At 42.1% G+C, this 15,774-nt stretch overlaps 3 protein-coding genes across 9 annotated transcripts in view; 2 read left to right on the top strand and 1 right to left on the bottom strand.

The window, feature by feature from the left end:
• The window catches only part of rtn3 (reticulon 3), a 33,080-nt gene extending 32,081 nt beyond the window's left edge, over window positions 1–999 (bottom strand). Inside the window, exon 1 of one of the 2 annotated variants that reach the window (XM_028564950.1) lies at window positions 683–999. In XM_028564950.1, the coding sequence (XP_028420751.1) occupies window positions 683–773 (91 nt within the window). In that variant the 5' untranslated portion in view covers window positions 774–999. The remainder of the gene's footprint in view (window positions 1–682) is intronic. The other variant, XM_028564951.1, reaches the window with a different exon arrangement.
• men1 (multiple endocrine neoplasia I) lies at window positions 498–12,744 on the top strand. 3 transcript variants are annotated; one of them, XM_028564947.1, is made up of 11 exons: window positions 498–999; window positions 1,628–1,938; window positions 3,306–3,786; window positions 3,923–4,131; window positions 4,777–4,905; window positions 6,221–6,261; window positions 6,371–6,458; window positions 8,198–8,334; window positions 9,679–9,823; window positions 10,923–11,096; window positions 11,460–12,744. In XM_028564947.1, the coding sequence occupies exons 3-11, from the start codon at window positions 3,351–3,353 to the stop codon at window positions 11,979–11,981; spliced, it is 1,881 nt and encodes a 626-aa protein (XP_028420748.1). In that variant the 5' UTR covers window positions 498–999; window positions 1,628–1,938; window positions 3,306–3,350; the 3' UTR covers window positions 11,982–12,744. The 3 variants fall into 3 exon arrangements, with proteins under 3 accessions (XP_028420748.1, XP_028420750.1, XP_028420749.1); XM_028564949.1 differs by lacking the exon at window positions 1,628–1,938; XM_028564948.1 differs by lacking the exon at window positions 498–999 and having other exon boundaries at window positions 1,498–1,938.
• A 1,911-nt stretch (window positions 12,745–14,655) lies between these two features.
• map4k2 (mitogen-activated protein kinase kinase kinase kinase 2) overlaps window positions 14,656–15,774 on the top strand; it is a 49,224-nt gene continuing 48,105 nt past the window's right edge. For all 4 annotated transcript variants that reach the window (XM_028563932.1, XM_028563934.1, XM_028563933.1 and 1 more), the window contains exon 1: window positions 14,656–15,022. In XM_028563932.1, the coding sequence (XP_028419733.1) occupies window positions 14,930–15,022 (93 nt within the window). In that variant the 5' untranslated portion in view covers window positions 14,656–14,929. The remainder of the gene's footprint in view (window positions 15,023–15,774) is intronic.

The following is a 15,774-nucleotide window of genomic DNA, read 5'->3' on the forward strand; positions in this document are numbered from 1 at the left end:
CAAACATTCCCACCTCTTAGAACATGATGCAAGACTAAGAACAGTCATTATCATACATATTTCAATTCGGCTAACATCAAATGCACTAAGAAGCATGCATTTTATTATTTTAATACCATTGGTTTGTTTTGTTTTATTCCATACCCTGCTAATCACGCAGTCTCCTTTGAATATCATAACGCTGCTTAGCTGGTCGAATAGTTAAAATGACTTAACTCATGCTCTACGACAATAAAAAAAGGCTATATATCGTTAATCAGCAAGGCGACTTAAAACTGACGATTCATATAAGACGTTCTGCGTGGCGTTATCGCCATAACGTTAAAAGACAGCGGCGTGTAACGTTACCAGGGGCAGGCCGAAGCAACATGGGGCATACTTGGTATCCGTGTGTCCGGTTAAGTTCACTACCACAGGTGTTTCCCATCCCATTAAAGCTGAACAGGCTTAAATAACCAAGCACAGGCCAACAACAGACAACTTAATAGAGAAGGGTTTCTTACTTAGGCTAACGTTACAGTTCCAAGTTAAATAATTGCGTTATAGTATTGACGTAAACCTATGAATACATTAATGCTTGTATATAAAAACGAAACACGTTATAGCTTCATAGTAATTAATGGTAAAACAACAAGTTAAAATTACATTTGCTTAGCTAACTTAACGTTAAGCTATTTCTTACCGGATAGCTTTGATTCTTTGGCAGCAGAATTTTGTCCATCGGCAAGCCCTTGCGACGAGGATATCTGGGCGGACTGAGTCATTGGATCCATTTTACTGTAGTTTCAAAGCAACTGCACAAATGCGGTAAAATGTCTGTCGTCTCAATTTAAATGGTCGTTTGCTGTCCTTTGAAGACGTATATTTCGTCTGACTTTTCTCAAATTTCCTCAAAAGCGGGACTCGGTTCCGCACCTTCACGCAACGTCCGAGCACTGACAGATAAGCGAGACGGAGGGAAACAAGGCGGACTATGGAGGAGGGGAAAAACATGTCAGGGTGAGATACGTTCAATGTCCCAGTTTAGGCTCCTATATCCCAACTCCAAGCTGATAAAATGGACTTGTATCTGATTTCAGGTCCAATAACATAAACCCATGGAATTATTTTAATTGACACCCCTCCTTGACTTGTCCTCCATCCCCTGCCTTTTAAAAAAATACATTCCAGCAACTTTTGTATCAGTAAAATCCAACTGTTCTGGACGGAATTTTGTTGTGACGTTCATAAGCGATGTACAAATATTCGACAGCAAGTGAAAGCGACAAGAGGAATATTCCTGAACACAGACACCATACCTGTGTTGACCAAAAGTGGGATTCTGTATTTCGGCCATTAGCTATTATATCATTGGGAGGCTGCATTATACGAGTTTTGAGTAAATGATAACAACATATTTATACTAAATAATTATGGGATAAATATGAATAATTATGTACTGAATGCATAGCTAAACTGGTATGTGTTTTAGCTGTTTGTAACAAAGCCAGCCATAGCCACATGGATTGTTTTGAATGATGATGAAGACTTCACGGCTACAGTACAATTTTATAAAAATCTAAACTGTGTGGATTGAACTGTAGCTTGTTTTCCATTATGTAATGGTTACCTTTGTTCCATTTTGTAGCCATCTATCACATAATGGCATCATGAAGCCCTCTACTGGTGAAGTTTACGAATGACATACTATGAACTACATTTCCCAGCATACATGAGAGGAAACCGTGTGCGCAGTGCTTTAGATCTTTATACATGGGGATGGGCCTTTCGGCGTTCAACTGTGCTTGACAGCGAGCGAAGTATCGTTATGAGATCTGCTTCGTGACGCAAACGTAGACCCTGGTGACACACTGCAAGTGACTTTTGGGCAGACTGAACTGCGCGGCAAAAGAAGGGGGACACAAACAAAAACATGTGGCTGAGGCTGTGAGAAAACGGGTATGTAATCTCTCACACATTTGTCCATATTTGCGTTGAGAAGAGGTCAAAGTGAGTCAGTGTTGCAGCATATTGTGGCGATATATTTGGCGAGATGGCTAGGGGGGCTAAGCGTCATCCGAAAGTGTTGAGTTTAGCTAACTAGCGGCTCGTTAGCTTGTTAGCTGCTTCTGACAACCACCTTTCAGCCATCTGCTCCCAAGCTGTTTGTCGCTCACTTTCTGGTTCAGGATATTTCGGTACTTTGTCTCACTTATTCAACAACGTAGTGTTCATTCAGTAAACTAACACCGATAGCAAGCCTAAATAGGTAGCGTTTACTTAACTTGGTAAAGTTAATGTAGCAAGCTAGTTAGCCTACATCAGCAAACCAGGCTTGTAAATAAATTCATTTTACAGAGTTTTTCGGTCTGTACTAAAAGACTGCAAGCATTTGTGATTTCTCGGAGTCATTTCGACGGTATTACTCAGAATCACGAACCAAGACGAGCTTCTATTTGCAGCTTTGAATTGAATGTAGCTACATCTGTAGCACTAGGAGTGCCCCGCCCACCAAAGCGCCATACAGCCCATGTTAGTGGCTTTGATGTAACCATTATGCAACGGCTCAAGCTGCTCAGCTGTGGGTCAGTGTCTAGGTTTATGTAAAGATCCTCTATACTAAACAGTTTGTCTTTATTTGTTTAGCGCGCGGCAGATATAATAACATAATTGTTATTGCTGAGATTATGAAAGGAATGTTTATTAATGCCGATATGTATACTACTAAATATTTATTAGTTTTCATATGCCAAATTAAATAATTCGTCTTTTAAAATGGTTCTCTAGTAAAGAATTTTCAGCCTCTTCTGCATTTTCAACATAACGTTATTACCAAGAAGTACATGTTATGTGTTGTAATGGGGAATGTTAAGGGCTAAATCTCAAATTTAAGGGATAAATTTGGCCTGATGTGTCTTCTTCCTCTGTGCTATGAGCTCCATTGTTGTCCAAAAATTTTAAGACCCATCAATAAGCCGCACTGTTGCACTGGGTGACATGTTCCTTCATTACCATGAACACACACTGCAGTTTATTTTGACTCACTCCCACATACACTCCCCTGCTGCCCCAAATACTCACTAGATGTGGAATAATCCGCTGTTGAAAATAGCCCCCACCAAATGCACTATTTACTCCACTCGGAGTAAGATTAGCTAAAAACTACAGTGGCCAGTGCTGATGAGCTGCTTTTAGAGATTTACATCTTTACTAGGAACCAGTAGGCTTGGAGCTGAAAACTCCCCCTTATCAGTATGGATTTACTCCCTACAGCATCAGTGTGTGATATTGATGCGGCGTTGAACTGACTGCAGTGTAACATTCAGTATTGCAGGTGAGGAGAGCATCTGAGTTGACTGACAGTGGACATCATGGGTTTGCACTCAGCCCAGAAGAAACACTTTCCCCTGCGGGGGATCGACGGTGTGGTTCAGCTGTTTGACGCTGAGCTCCGCAAGTCTGAGCCAGACCTAGCCCTTCTCTCCCTGGTCCTGGGTTTTGTCGAGCATTTCCTAGCTGTGAACCGGGTCGTCCCCATAAACGTCCCAGGGGTCCGGTTTGAACCGCTGGAGCCGGACTGCCCCACCTCCTGCTTCCCCACAGTGGAGCTGGGCATGATTTCTGCACTGTACGAGCGCTTCACGGCCCAGATCCGCGGCGCTGTGGACCTGTCCCAGTACCGGAGGACTGCTGCAGGGTCCAGCAGGGAGCTGGTGAAGAAAGTGTCAGATGTGATCTGGAACAGTCTAAGCCGCTCTTACTTCAAGGACCGGGCCCACATCCAGTCCCTCTTCAGTCTCATCACTGGTACGCCATTACAAGTATCACAATAAAATGAGTTTTTAATGAGTCTGTTTCTTATGGCAAGTATAGACTTTGATCAACTTGGAATTAGCGTAGTCAAATTGATGAAAATAAACCTTTTTTGTTAAATTTGAACCAGGTACCAAACTGGACAGCTCCGGTGTGGCATTCGCAGTCGTGGCAGCCTGCCAGGTTCTGGGTCTGAAGGACGTCCACCTGGCACTGTCTGAGGACCACGCCTGGGTGATTTTCAGCAAAAACGGCGAAGAAACGGCTGAGGTCACCTGGCACGGGAAGGGTAACGAGGACCGACGAGGACAAACCGTCGCAGCGGGAGTCAGTGAGAAGGTAAGGCCTACCTCCACTCACCTGCAATAAGGACGAAACTCGCAACACGTAAAGAAACTCCCGCACATAGTTCAAATTAGTACACAATAGAACACAGTGCATCATTGATTTCTTGGTGAGCTTTGTGACACCAGAAAAGATCACTAAATACATCAGTTTCAGTAATATGCAGCGTTACCTGCTGTCGGTAACTGAAATTCCCCCTCGTGGGTCCATTTAGCACTGATGACGCAGGATTATGTCACCAAAAGTGTCCAATGAAGGAGTTACCTGTCAGGCCATGTGCCCTCATGTTTCTTGGTTCTGTTGTAATAAGTCAGTGTGAGCATGAAACAGACCAGATCTAAAGTGGATAATATTTGTTTATTTATTTTGGATAACAAACTACAGGTGTGAAAACACCATGAATCAGATTTTGTCAGAGCCCTAGATTATTTTCTTTGATTTCTGCTTTGACAGATAAAGTGATGAGTAAAAGTCCCATTTTTGTTATATTTTTGTTCTTCTTTTTCTAACCTCTCTAAAAATGAAGGTAGCCTTCCTATAATATGAATCTAATATTATAAAGGAAAACTTTAAACAGACAGACTAGTATTTGATGTCTACTCCCTGTAAACCTGTCCTGTTTGTGCTTGTGTCCCTCAGAGCTGGCTGTATCTGAAGGGCTCCTACATGAAATGTGACCGAAACATGGAGGTGGCCTTCATGGTTTGTGCCATCAACCCCTCACTGGACCTGCATACTGACAGCTCGGAGCTCCTGCAGCTACAACAGGTGAGTGTGTGCAGCTAGCTGTTACATAGCCGCTTTTTAATCTACCGGAACACACCACAATTTTCAGTTTCACAGGTACCCTGGAGGAAGCGATGACCTTATTACCAGAGAGCCCGTCTAAAACTGAGCAATTTGATGTTCTTGCATATATAGTCTAAAAGTTCCCATTATCTTTCTCTTTTGTTATGGACAGTAGTTGCCTAGAATGCATTTTCCCTCATAATTATCAGTTTTCATCTTACTCAGATCTCATCAAGACGTACTGTAATGTGATTCCCATATATAATTTATCTGGTTAGACTAGGGTTTCCAGTCACCGCTGTTAAGATGCCATGAATTAAACTCAACACTTCCTGCAGTTGTTTCACATTAAAAGCCTGCCAGGATTGAGCTAATGGAAGGCTGTTAATGTGAAAAATCTGTGCTGGAAGTGACTCATTGGCAGCAACTTAACAGCGGTTGAAAAATAAATAAATAAAAACAGCAAAGTAGAAGCAACTGAAAACAATATTTAATTTAAGGTAAGGGAAGGTGTTCTCAGCAGAGTGGTTAATATGACACGATGTACTGGTGCTATCAATGCTGTGGAAATGTACATGAATTTTTCAGCACAGACGGAAATTGTGGAGAATATGTTGCATTTTCATTAACAAACCGCATTAATAGCAAGTTAGAATATGCTAAAATATTTATATAATACAGGAACTTTAGCAACAAAGGCCTGTGTCTAATAAATGCTCTTTCAAATTAGAAAGAGGCCACTATTTGGCCATCACCAGTCAAGTCTCAAGTGTGGGATAGAGTATATGTTATATCTGATAACACCATTGGTATATTCAGGGTTTTTCCTGCATAGAGGAATTTTTGGCAACCCCCCAAAGAGGTTTGAGCCAGCCCCAAATTGATAAGAATTGAGAATAAATAATAGCAATTATTATACTTCAATATGAGAGCTAATCTCAGTTTTATCTCCAGAGTCGGGCTGTGTACCGCACTCTCCCGGTGATTTATTTCCATATCAATATTATTTTTTTAAACCAGTTTTGTTAATTGGGGTTTTGGTTACTCGATCATAATATACATTTTTGTTTATGGAATTGTCAAAAGTAACCGGTAAATGCATAGATTTATGTCAAATAAGGTAACACTGACTCTTTGCCTTTACTGCATGCGGACCTATCATGCTTACTGTAGTGCGTAGTCGCCCCCCAAAGGCCCATTCTGAGCCAGGAAAAAGCACAGCTCTTTTTTTAAATGAGCTGCCCGTGTTACTCTTCCTGATCTCTTTATTTTCTTTTTCTCCCTGATTCAACAGAAACTCCTGTGGTTGCTGTATGATCGAGGCGACCTGGACAGGTGAGAGTTTGTGTCGATGATACCGCTGCCTGTCCACTACGTAGAGTTGATGTGTAAACTTGCTAAATACCAACACCTCCTCCTTCCCTCTTCCTGTACTGTGCACCAGGTATCCTATGGCCATGGGCACTCTGGCAGACCTCGAAGATCAGGATCCGATCCCAGGCAAGGAGAGCCCCCTGAAAATCCACCTCAAGGTAAGTCTTCAGAGAGGTTTCCACCTGGTCACACAGCAGTAGGACAGGTAGGATGTGAGAAATGTTTTTGTTTTAGGCTCCAACATTTCTCAAAATGTTTCATTTTGAATATATCAATATGGAAAATGCATTTTAAAACCTTAATTTATTTTCTGCTAGTGCTTGGTTATATGGAGAAAATCAATTATCACCACATTTTAGACCAAATACCTCGATATCAATACTGTAGGGTCGACTATTGGTGCTTTCACAAAATATTTCCACAATGAAATTTTTGAAATGGAACGGAGTAGGGGTGTGACGAGACACGAGATTGGGTTCACGTGATGAGATTTGAACACTGTTTTAAAGAACACTTCAATTAAGAAATATAACTGGAAAAAATAGTCTTTACTCAGGGAACCAAGGTTACAACGTAACCAAACGTTTCATTGCAGCAGTAAACAAGGAAGTAGGCTGCTCTTGTACTGATTTCTGACCATTTTAGAACGTGGGGATTACAGTTCTCTTTGTTTAATATCATTAAAAGTAAAGACTCATTTTAAAAAAAAAAAATGAGAGAGAGCGATCTGTAGTGACGTTTACATTTTCGTCACATTTTAATCTTGGGAGATCTGGTCACACCTCTAGAATGCAGCCTTTAAAACCAGCAAACACTTGTGTGATATTACGATATCCAAAATTAAGATGATATCTAGCCTCAGATATCAATAAAATATTGATATGCACAGCTTTATTGACAACTCAACGTTTAATAATGTTATGCAACAGTCCTATAAAACACAGCATCAGACGTGCACTTACCAAAGCCAGACAGAGTCAGCTCCACTTGTCACTAAAACTGACCAGTGAACTAGTGTATTGGTTGTGGCTTGACTGATGGGGTTTTTCCATTGGCACTTTTAGCTGCGCCAAGCCAAACCATGCTGTGCTGTTATGCATTGCCAATACTAATTTTAGTGTGCCAAACCACGCCTGAGATGGACCCCTCGGATCAGGTTCAAATCTCCCCCCACCCACTTCCAAGCAGGCTTCGGTGAACTTGCGGCGACCTAACTCATGTCTGTGCAGGAGACCAAAGATCTAGACGTTTCAAAAAAGTGTCTGTGCTCGCAGTACTTTTGTAATTCCTAACGGAATCTCTGTGGTTTGAAGTTTAGTTTCTCTCCTGTGTCCCTGTTTGTATACTTTCAGATATCTGCTTTATTTTACTAAGCAATATAAAACAAGATGGTGTGCTTTACTTCAGTGTTACTGACCTTGGCGCTGGCCGCGTCATGCGATTTAGAGATTGTGGGGTTTTCTCAAATTATAAATAAATGAACCACATGCACAAACACAAACTGCCTTTCTAGCTCAATCTTGTTGTAACTAAGATATCTGCTTCAAGAGGCAGACACACCTTCAAGAGGGTGGCCCTGTTGTTATGGAAATGCAAATCCCTGGACGCGCCAAGCCAGCACACGTGAATAGAAAAACACCCTGAGTTCCTTTTTAAAGTTAGACACCAAGATATCATTGGACTTTTCTGCTTCTAACTTGATACAAATGTGACATCAGATTGACTTTCTATACTGAAAATGATGTGTTTACAAATGCTTGTTGTATATCTTCAGGATGTGTAATAAGAAGTCATTGTTCCTGTGTTTCTGTGCTCTCTCTCTCTCTCTCTCTCTCTCTCTCTCTCTCTCTCTCTCTCTCTCTCTCTCTCTCTCTCTCTCTCTCTCTCTCTCTCTCAGGCTGTCAGTTCTGCTCAGCAGTACTACAACAACGAGCACATCTACCCCTACATGTACCTGGGTGGTTTCCATTACAGGCACAGGGATGTGCGGGAGGCTCTCAAGTCCTGGGCTGAGGCTGCTCAGGTCATGCAGGAGTGAGTTCACACTGCTTTACACACTAGCATGCAAGCACAGTAAAACATCTCGGCCATGCACACAGACTAACAATACCGAAATGCAAGATGCTGTGCATCAGAGCAACGCTTAAAACTAGGTCCAAACAAACAATGTAGTCCTTCTCATAGGACTTACTGGCCTTTTCTTTCCAAGCCTTCTGTAAAATACAGTTAATCCAATATCCAATCATCAATTGTAGATATTTCTGGGTTTTAGCCACTTTCTAGTAATGGCTTTCCTGCCCACTGCACTTAGAATTTGTAATAGATATCCAACATTAGAGGTAACGTTTTCTAATGGCAGGGCACCCAAATACAGGTCTCTAATTTAAACAGAATGTCCTGGACATGAACCTGAACATGAATTCCAGAAAGGAATTATGAATGGGCAACACCAGAATATATGATGACGATTTGCCTCGGAGCACTGTCCCGCAAATTTGGTAGAATGACCAAACCTACTTTGAAATTTAGTTTTTATCTTGCTTTTATTGTGGAATGGTCATCAAGCAGTATGTTTGGCAGTTGTTATTCGCTAAAATTACCGGAAGAAATCTTGTTTTCAAAATCCAAGTTAAATTCTGTTAGCGAGTCTGGACATTATGAGCTTGACCATGCTGGTGTTTTGTAAACGGGAGTAATCCAGCAGCCTCAGTTGTTATGGAACCGGGTGGACACAAGATGGCAGTAAATGCAAAGCATCTGCCCTCACTTGTGTTGCGACGTCTGAGTCAAGATTTCTCACTGTGGTGGATTTCCACCACTGTCACATCCACTGCAAAGAGCCCCGTCCCAGTTAGTATGAGAGGCTGTGCCAGGAAGTGTCCAGCATCCCAACACACTCCTCCCCTTTAAACACACTGTTCATGAGCTGCAGCTAAAAATACCAGCTCGGACACACCACACATTCTCTTCCCATCTATCAGCTTCCTTTTCCTGCTCCTCCATTGTTCTTCAACGTGTGTGTGTGTGTGTGTGTGTGTGTGTGTGTGTGTGTGTGTGTGTGTGTGTGTGTGTGTGTGTGTGTGTGTGTGTGTGTGTGTGTGTGTGTGTGTGTGTGTGTGTGTGTGTGTGTGTGTGTGTGTGTGTGTGTGTAGCAACATGTTACAGGTCAACATTCAAATTCTGAAAGACATCAAATGGTCAAAGAGCCCTCTCTTCATCTGGATCTTATGTAATGTTGTCTTTTGTAAAGAAAAAGACCGCCTGTAGATGAATATACATGTATAAATAAGATTTTCCATCAGATCTTGCATATATCTAGATTCTGACATGCCCCCTTGCTGTGATTAAAAGTCCTTCTCCTCTCATTTGCTCTTGCAGCTATAACTATTTCCGTGAGGACGAGGAGATCTACAAGGAGTTCTTTGACATTGCAAACGACGTAATCCCCAATCTGCTGAAGGAGGCGGCTGCTGCTGCAGAGAGTCCTGGGGAGGGAGGGGAGGGAGGAGAAGGAGCTGACAAGGCAAGTATTCCCAGCCAGAAAAGGGCTGCAATCCAGCAGATTCATTTTTTCGAGGGTGGTCAGCGTATTATGTTTTACGGTTTTTACTGCTTAGGGAGTGGGGGTTGTCAATAGCAAGAAATAAACAAACCTGAGAATGAGACCCCATCAGCTTGTATTAACATGTGATCTGCATTTGGGCATGTTATCTGCAGCCTGGTTATAATGCAAGTGTTTGCTAAGTGGAGATTTATGCATCGTTGAATTAAAATGCACCACACAACGTAGTTCTATTGTGCACCGTCAATTTCCGTCCACTAAAAGTGCTGTTTTTGCCTCTGACAGATCAGATTAATATTCTAAGTGTCTGACAGCATTATGGAAAGGATTCCTACAGAGAGAGACCTTTTTGTTAAAGAGTAAGATCCTTTTTGTTTAACATGAAATGGCTCTGAAATTGCTATCGCCAAACTCACCAGACTCCGTTTATTTAATGCTTTTTACCGCGTATAGAGCCAGCATAATTTCACATGTAAATGAGTGAATTATGTCTTTATTTCAACAAACCAGAGTGGTGATTGTTGGAACAGTGGACAGACGAACCAAGACGGCTTTTGATAGTTTTATTTTGTTTCTGTCGACTTTAAATGAAGTGGGTTTTACGATAATAAAATTACTGTTTATTTAAATGGAGTCTGGTGGGTTTGGCAATGGCGATTTCGGGGATGTTTCATGTTAAACAAAAAGGATCTTACTCTTTATCAAAAAGGTCTATCTCTGTAGGGATCCTTTCCATAATGTTGTCACACACTTGGAACAATAATCTGAGCCTGTCTGAGGCAAAAACGTCAATTTCTTTTGACATAAATTGAAGGTGCATAGTTGCCCGTTAACGTCACATTGTAGCTTGTTTTGCTGACTGCCGGCTGCAGCGGCCTTGCTTAATACTGGACCAATTTCAAACATTGGTGTTCCCATCCGTCACTTAGACACAAAAATATGTGAAAATAGGGTCCAGGTTGAAAAAAACGAAGTTACCCTTTAAGATCACATGTTAACACCGGGTGAAAACGGGGTATAAGACACCTACTGTATAACAAACTGAATACTGTGATTTCAGGAGCACCCCAAGCAGGCAGCAGCCCTCTCCGCACTCCAGGACCCAGAATGCTTTGCCCACCTGCTGTGTTTCTATGATGGCATCTGCAAATGGGAGGAGGGCAGTCCCACGCCGGTCCTTCACGTGGGCTGGGCCACCTACCTGGTCCAGTCTCTGAGCCGCTTTGATGCTCAGGTGAGAAACCCAGAATAGCTCTGCCCTTTGAACTTCAAAATGACCACGGCCAATACAAGCTCGGTCTGCAGGAGAGGCCTGATGTGGCTGACGTGTGTTGATTAAGGCCACACTATATATTTGTTTATTATATTTGTTTGATAAAAGAATGATTTCCTTTCATTCAACAAGCAATTTGTTGTATTTTAGCAGAATACTGAAAGCAGCAAAAAATGCAGAACTGAGAATATAGCTGTTTATTTGTCGAAGACAGTTAATATCGTTCTTGCGATTTTCAACATTATCGCACATTTTCCTTTAGTCGTGCAGCCCTAGTGTTGATGCTTTGTAGCTAAAAATGGGTTTGTGGTCTGATTTCCAAAGGTGCGTCAGAAGGTGTCAATCATCACCAAAGAGCCAGAGGCCCAGGATGACGATGACCTGTCCAGCGACGACCCCCGGGAGGGCCGCAGACGAGGCCCCAGGAGAGAGTCCAAGCCGGATGAGCAGAGCTCTCCTCCTCCTGCTGCTCCCACCTCCCCATCCACCCAGCCTGCTGCAGCAGCAGCAGCACAGCCCAAGAAGGTGGGAGAGGGAGGGGGCCGCCGCCGCTCCTCGCAGGGCCTGCGAGGGGAAAACGCTGACGGAAAACCCAACTCCCCCAGCCCGGACTCTTCCCCCTCATCCCAGCAACAGGCGTCCCCCTCCCCCGCCGGTCCTGTGGTCTCCTTTCAGAGTGAGAAGATGAAGGGGATGAAGGGGCTGCTGTGTGCGGCCAAGGTGAACTCCAGCGCCATCAAGCTGCAGCTCACCGCCCAGTCACAGGTCCAGATGAAGAGGCAGAAGAGCACACCGGCCGGGGATTACTCCATGTCCTTCATGAAGCGGCAGCGCAAGTCACTCTAGACATGTTGAATTGTTGTAGGAGGAGTTGTTGAGACTCTTTAGGACATACTGTGAACTGCAACACGGACAGCCGATTAACCTCGCTTCTGTTTGTGAAACTATTTTACCAGTATTTTCATCCAGTGGTTCGGTTCAGTCAATATCCTCATCGTTCCTAGCAATATATTTGACTTGCACACTTGAGTTAAGCATCACATATCAGGTTTGAATTGAAGGAGTGAACATTTCATTCTGTTTTTATTTAACTATAGCCAGATTTTTCTGGGGAACTGCCTAGTTTAATAGATTGTTAAGCACTCATTCATCATTAGTTTGTGTTTTAATTGGCAGCCAATTGCACACTGACTATTAACTTCTCATTGACTTACATGTGGATGTTTGAAGCCAAAGTAACGAGGACAACCAGAATACAACGTACAGATGTGTAAATATCAACTTGTACCATTAGGAATCTGTCCATACTGAAGCCTTGGAAGTGATTAATTTAGGATAGTTACTGTGTAACATTGTCCACTTCTGCTCTATCAACAGCTTCTTTCTTGCTAGCTCTATGTTGCCTTACTTTGCCTTTGTTCTTTTCTAAAGTAGGTGGCCTTTAGTTTTAAGAATAGCTAAGTTCGGCCTATTTCTAATGATTAGAGAAGACCAGGAAGACCATGCACTGTTGAGACGGAGCCACATTAGGTGGCCCCGCTACATCCTATTTGCTTGATGACTTGTGGTTTTTGTATCTGCAAGTAATAAAGACCTGATGAAAATAGAATGTGGTGAGGTCTGATGACATGTTCACAGGTGACTGACCTGTAAGAGGCTGTACACTGTAAAAACGGGGTGTTTCAGCTTGTACTGCAGTGGGGGGTATGTATTTTCTACATTCAGTTGGAAAGCAACGGTCCACCTCCCCAGAGGAGACTGCTCTCTGTGGATGATCACCGAGGCAAATACAGCCTCATTTGAAAACAAGTTTGCGGGAAATTAAGAGCATATAGGACTGACAAATGAGGACGAGCAAGAAGGGACGTGTACTGAGAAAACTGTCCGAGCAAGAAGGGACACGTACTAAAGAAACTGTCTGAAACGGAAACTTTACTCATGTCACCTGTCTGTGGTTTAGCAGTGGTGTCTGAGGCTACAGTTGCAGACTGAGCAGCAGTGATTAACCGGTGACCGCAGGCTCATGGGAATGACTTGAATGGGAGTGGGTGTAGTAGTGTCAATATGCACACATCACAATATACACAAAACAGGAAACGTTAATAATCAAGACGTTAGAGTCAAAAGAACATGGAAGGACATGGATGTGATATGATACAACGATCAACTATAGATACACATCAACATGCCCGCTGGGCACAAAAGGACCAGGAAAGCCCTCAGGCCTGTTCTAAAAATGAAAATTAGATATTGATATTATTTGTTTCCCACCTTGTTAAGTCATTGTTGAAATTATTGTGAGAAATCATGGATCAGGACATGGATGTAAAGGCAAACTGAGCAAATTTGTTATTTTAGAAGAGTGTATCAAACTGGTAGCCCTTCGCCCTTCATCAACCCATATAGATTTCAAAAAGGTTGTACCCCTAGTAAACAGGGGCGGGGCTAGAAGGGAGGCACCAGCCCCCCCTGAAATATGATTGCCCCCTCCCCAAATCCATTGGGCTAGAATGCTGTCAATCTGACAATTGTGATTTTCATTGGATCAGAGTTCTGTCACTTGGCTGCCTGTTCTGCCAATCTTCCCAGCCCTTGTCACATGACCAATTAATGTTTCCATGGTGACTATCCAAAATTCTGATACCATGGAACCAGCACTGGATTTTTGGTGGCAGCCTATAGAAAATGTGTTTAAAATGAAATCAAGTGAAACTAATAATGAATGTGATATTTTATTTAGCAGAATTACATTGTGTAATTAACTATCCTATATATCAATATTTCCTATAGTTCTAAGCAGATTTTCTATGCTGCATTCTGATAGTCTTAATTAGCTTTGTAGCAACTCATTTGACAATGGCTTGAATGTGACGGACCTTCATTAATATCAAAACGTTATGCACTAAAGCTTTAAATCAAAAATTGAGACTAGGTCAAAATTGTGAGATATTTTATCTATTTTGAATTAAATCAAACATTTGACTTTGTTAGTCAAAGTTAGGAAATGCTAGGTCAGGATTATGACATGAGAAAATAAGTGAAATTCTTGACAATCATGATTGCCATTTTCAACACTTTAGCTTAGCATGCTAACGTTTGCTAAATAGCACTAAAAACAAAGTAGCCTACAGCTGAGGCAAATAGGAATGTCATTGCAGGTATGTAGTTATACACCAACGTATTGGACATTTTTTTTAAGTTTAAATTATGACATAGGCTACTAAGTCTATATTAGATGATACGTCAAAAATATGTAAGTTAGCCTAAAACATTAAAGGTAGGCTTAAAATAAAATAGCCATAAACCTGTATTACATGCTTATGCTAACCCTAACCCTTATCTCATAGACTTTAATATGTCATTGTTTTCAATTACAGTTAGTATTTTTCTTTCTTTTTGTATCACTCTTACATTTGTATTTGTTTTCTGACCGAAAAATAGCACGGACGAGAGCATAAAACTGAAGGTCGACACAACAGGACATTTTTTACAGTGTAGATTGTCTTCGCTCATGCGTGATTTGACAACAGCACCACTCAGGACTATCTGCACACAGACGCCTGGAGTGTGTCAGCGTATACGGACTGGAGTTGTGTGTGTGTGTGTGTGTGTGTCTGCCGGCTGGATCGATACACCAGCAATTAGTCAGCTGCAATTAGTTCCTGTTAAACCAGTCTGCCAGCCAGTCCGAGTGTGTTCATCTGCTGCTGCTTTTTCCCCGGACAACAGCAGCTGGGATGTGTGAATAGGAAGCCCGCCAGGCTCACCCACAGCACCCAGAGGTGTCTCCAAACATGGACAGGGTAGGGGTGTCATTCCTGGACCCTTTGGATGATTACGAGTTAATACACCGGATTGGGTGCGGCACCTATGGAGATGTGTTCAAGGTGAGTGAGAACATTTTCACCGCAGCACAGACAGAAAAAAAGAAGAAGAAGAAAAAACTCAGTCAGGAGTGGACGTGTTAGTTCAAGAACAGAAATGTCTCCCTGCGCGCACACACACTACAGGGTAACGTTATTTCACTTCCCGCCATCAAGGTGAAACCGTGTGTGTGGAGAAGTCTCTGATTAAAGTGCTGCATGTGGCAGGTTTTTGATAACCTGAGGGATGATATCAAGGTTATCAAAAACCAATCAAGAATGTATCAGGACTGATATTCTGATGATTGCCTCTGTAAGGGTTACATTGCCTTTTTCTCCTGCAGACCACACAATCAGCAAAATATCAGAGTACAATGTCAAAATAATGTTCACATTATAAGACAGAACAAAAATACTTAAATTCATTTGAGGGATCTCTGGGAAATAGAGTCAGTAAGGAGATAGATCCAAAACTGTGTGTGCGTGCGCGCGCGCGCGTACGCCATTATGTCATTACAATCACATTTTATTTAACCATTTCAACCCTTATAAACAGGCAGGTATTTTACAAAGCACAGTACCAGCCTGTTGCACCAGATGTGCCACAGGTTCATCTTTTCATAAGGGTGGCCAATATGGATAAAACGTCCTATCATGATGTTATTTAATATTGCAGTAGTGATATATATTGTCATATTTTTAATTATCTGGAAAATCAAAGTTTATAGATAAAATAACCAGACAGGAAAGTCTGTTTTTGGAAGAAATACACAATT

Source organism: Perca flavescens, chromosome 19 (assembly GCF_004354835.1).
Source record: "Perca flavescens isolate YP-PL-M2 chromosome 19, PFLA_1.0, whole genome shotgun sequence".
Classification (NCBI taxonomy): domain Eukaryota; kingdom Metazoa; phylum Chordata; class Actinopteri; order Perciformes; family Percidae; genus Perca; species Perca flavescens.

What these genes read in the sequence shown, in the direction of transcription:
- men1 (XM_028564947.1), top strand. Translation starts at nt 3,351, where the DNA reads ATGGGTTTGCACTCAGCCCAGAAGAAACACTTTCCCCTGCGGGGGATC. An exon ending in GCTGCTCAGGTCATGCAGGA is followed by an intron (nt 8,335 to 9,678) that starts GTGAGTTCACAC and finishes TTGCTCTTGCAG; the next exon opens with CTATAACTATTTCCGTGAGG. An exon ending in TGAGCCGCTTTGATGCTCAG is followed by an intron (nt 11,097 to 11,459) that starts GTGAGAAACCCA and finishes TGATTTCCAAAG; the next exon opens with GTGCGTCAGAAGGTGTCAAT.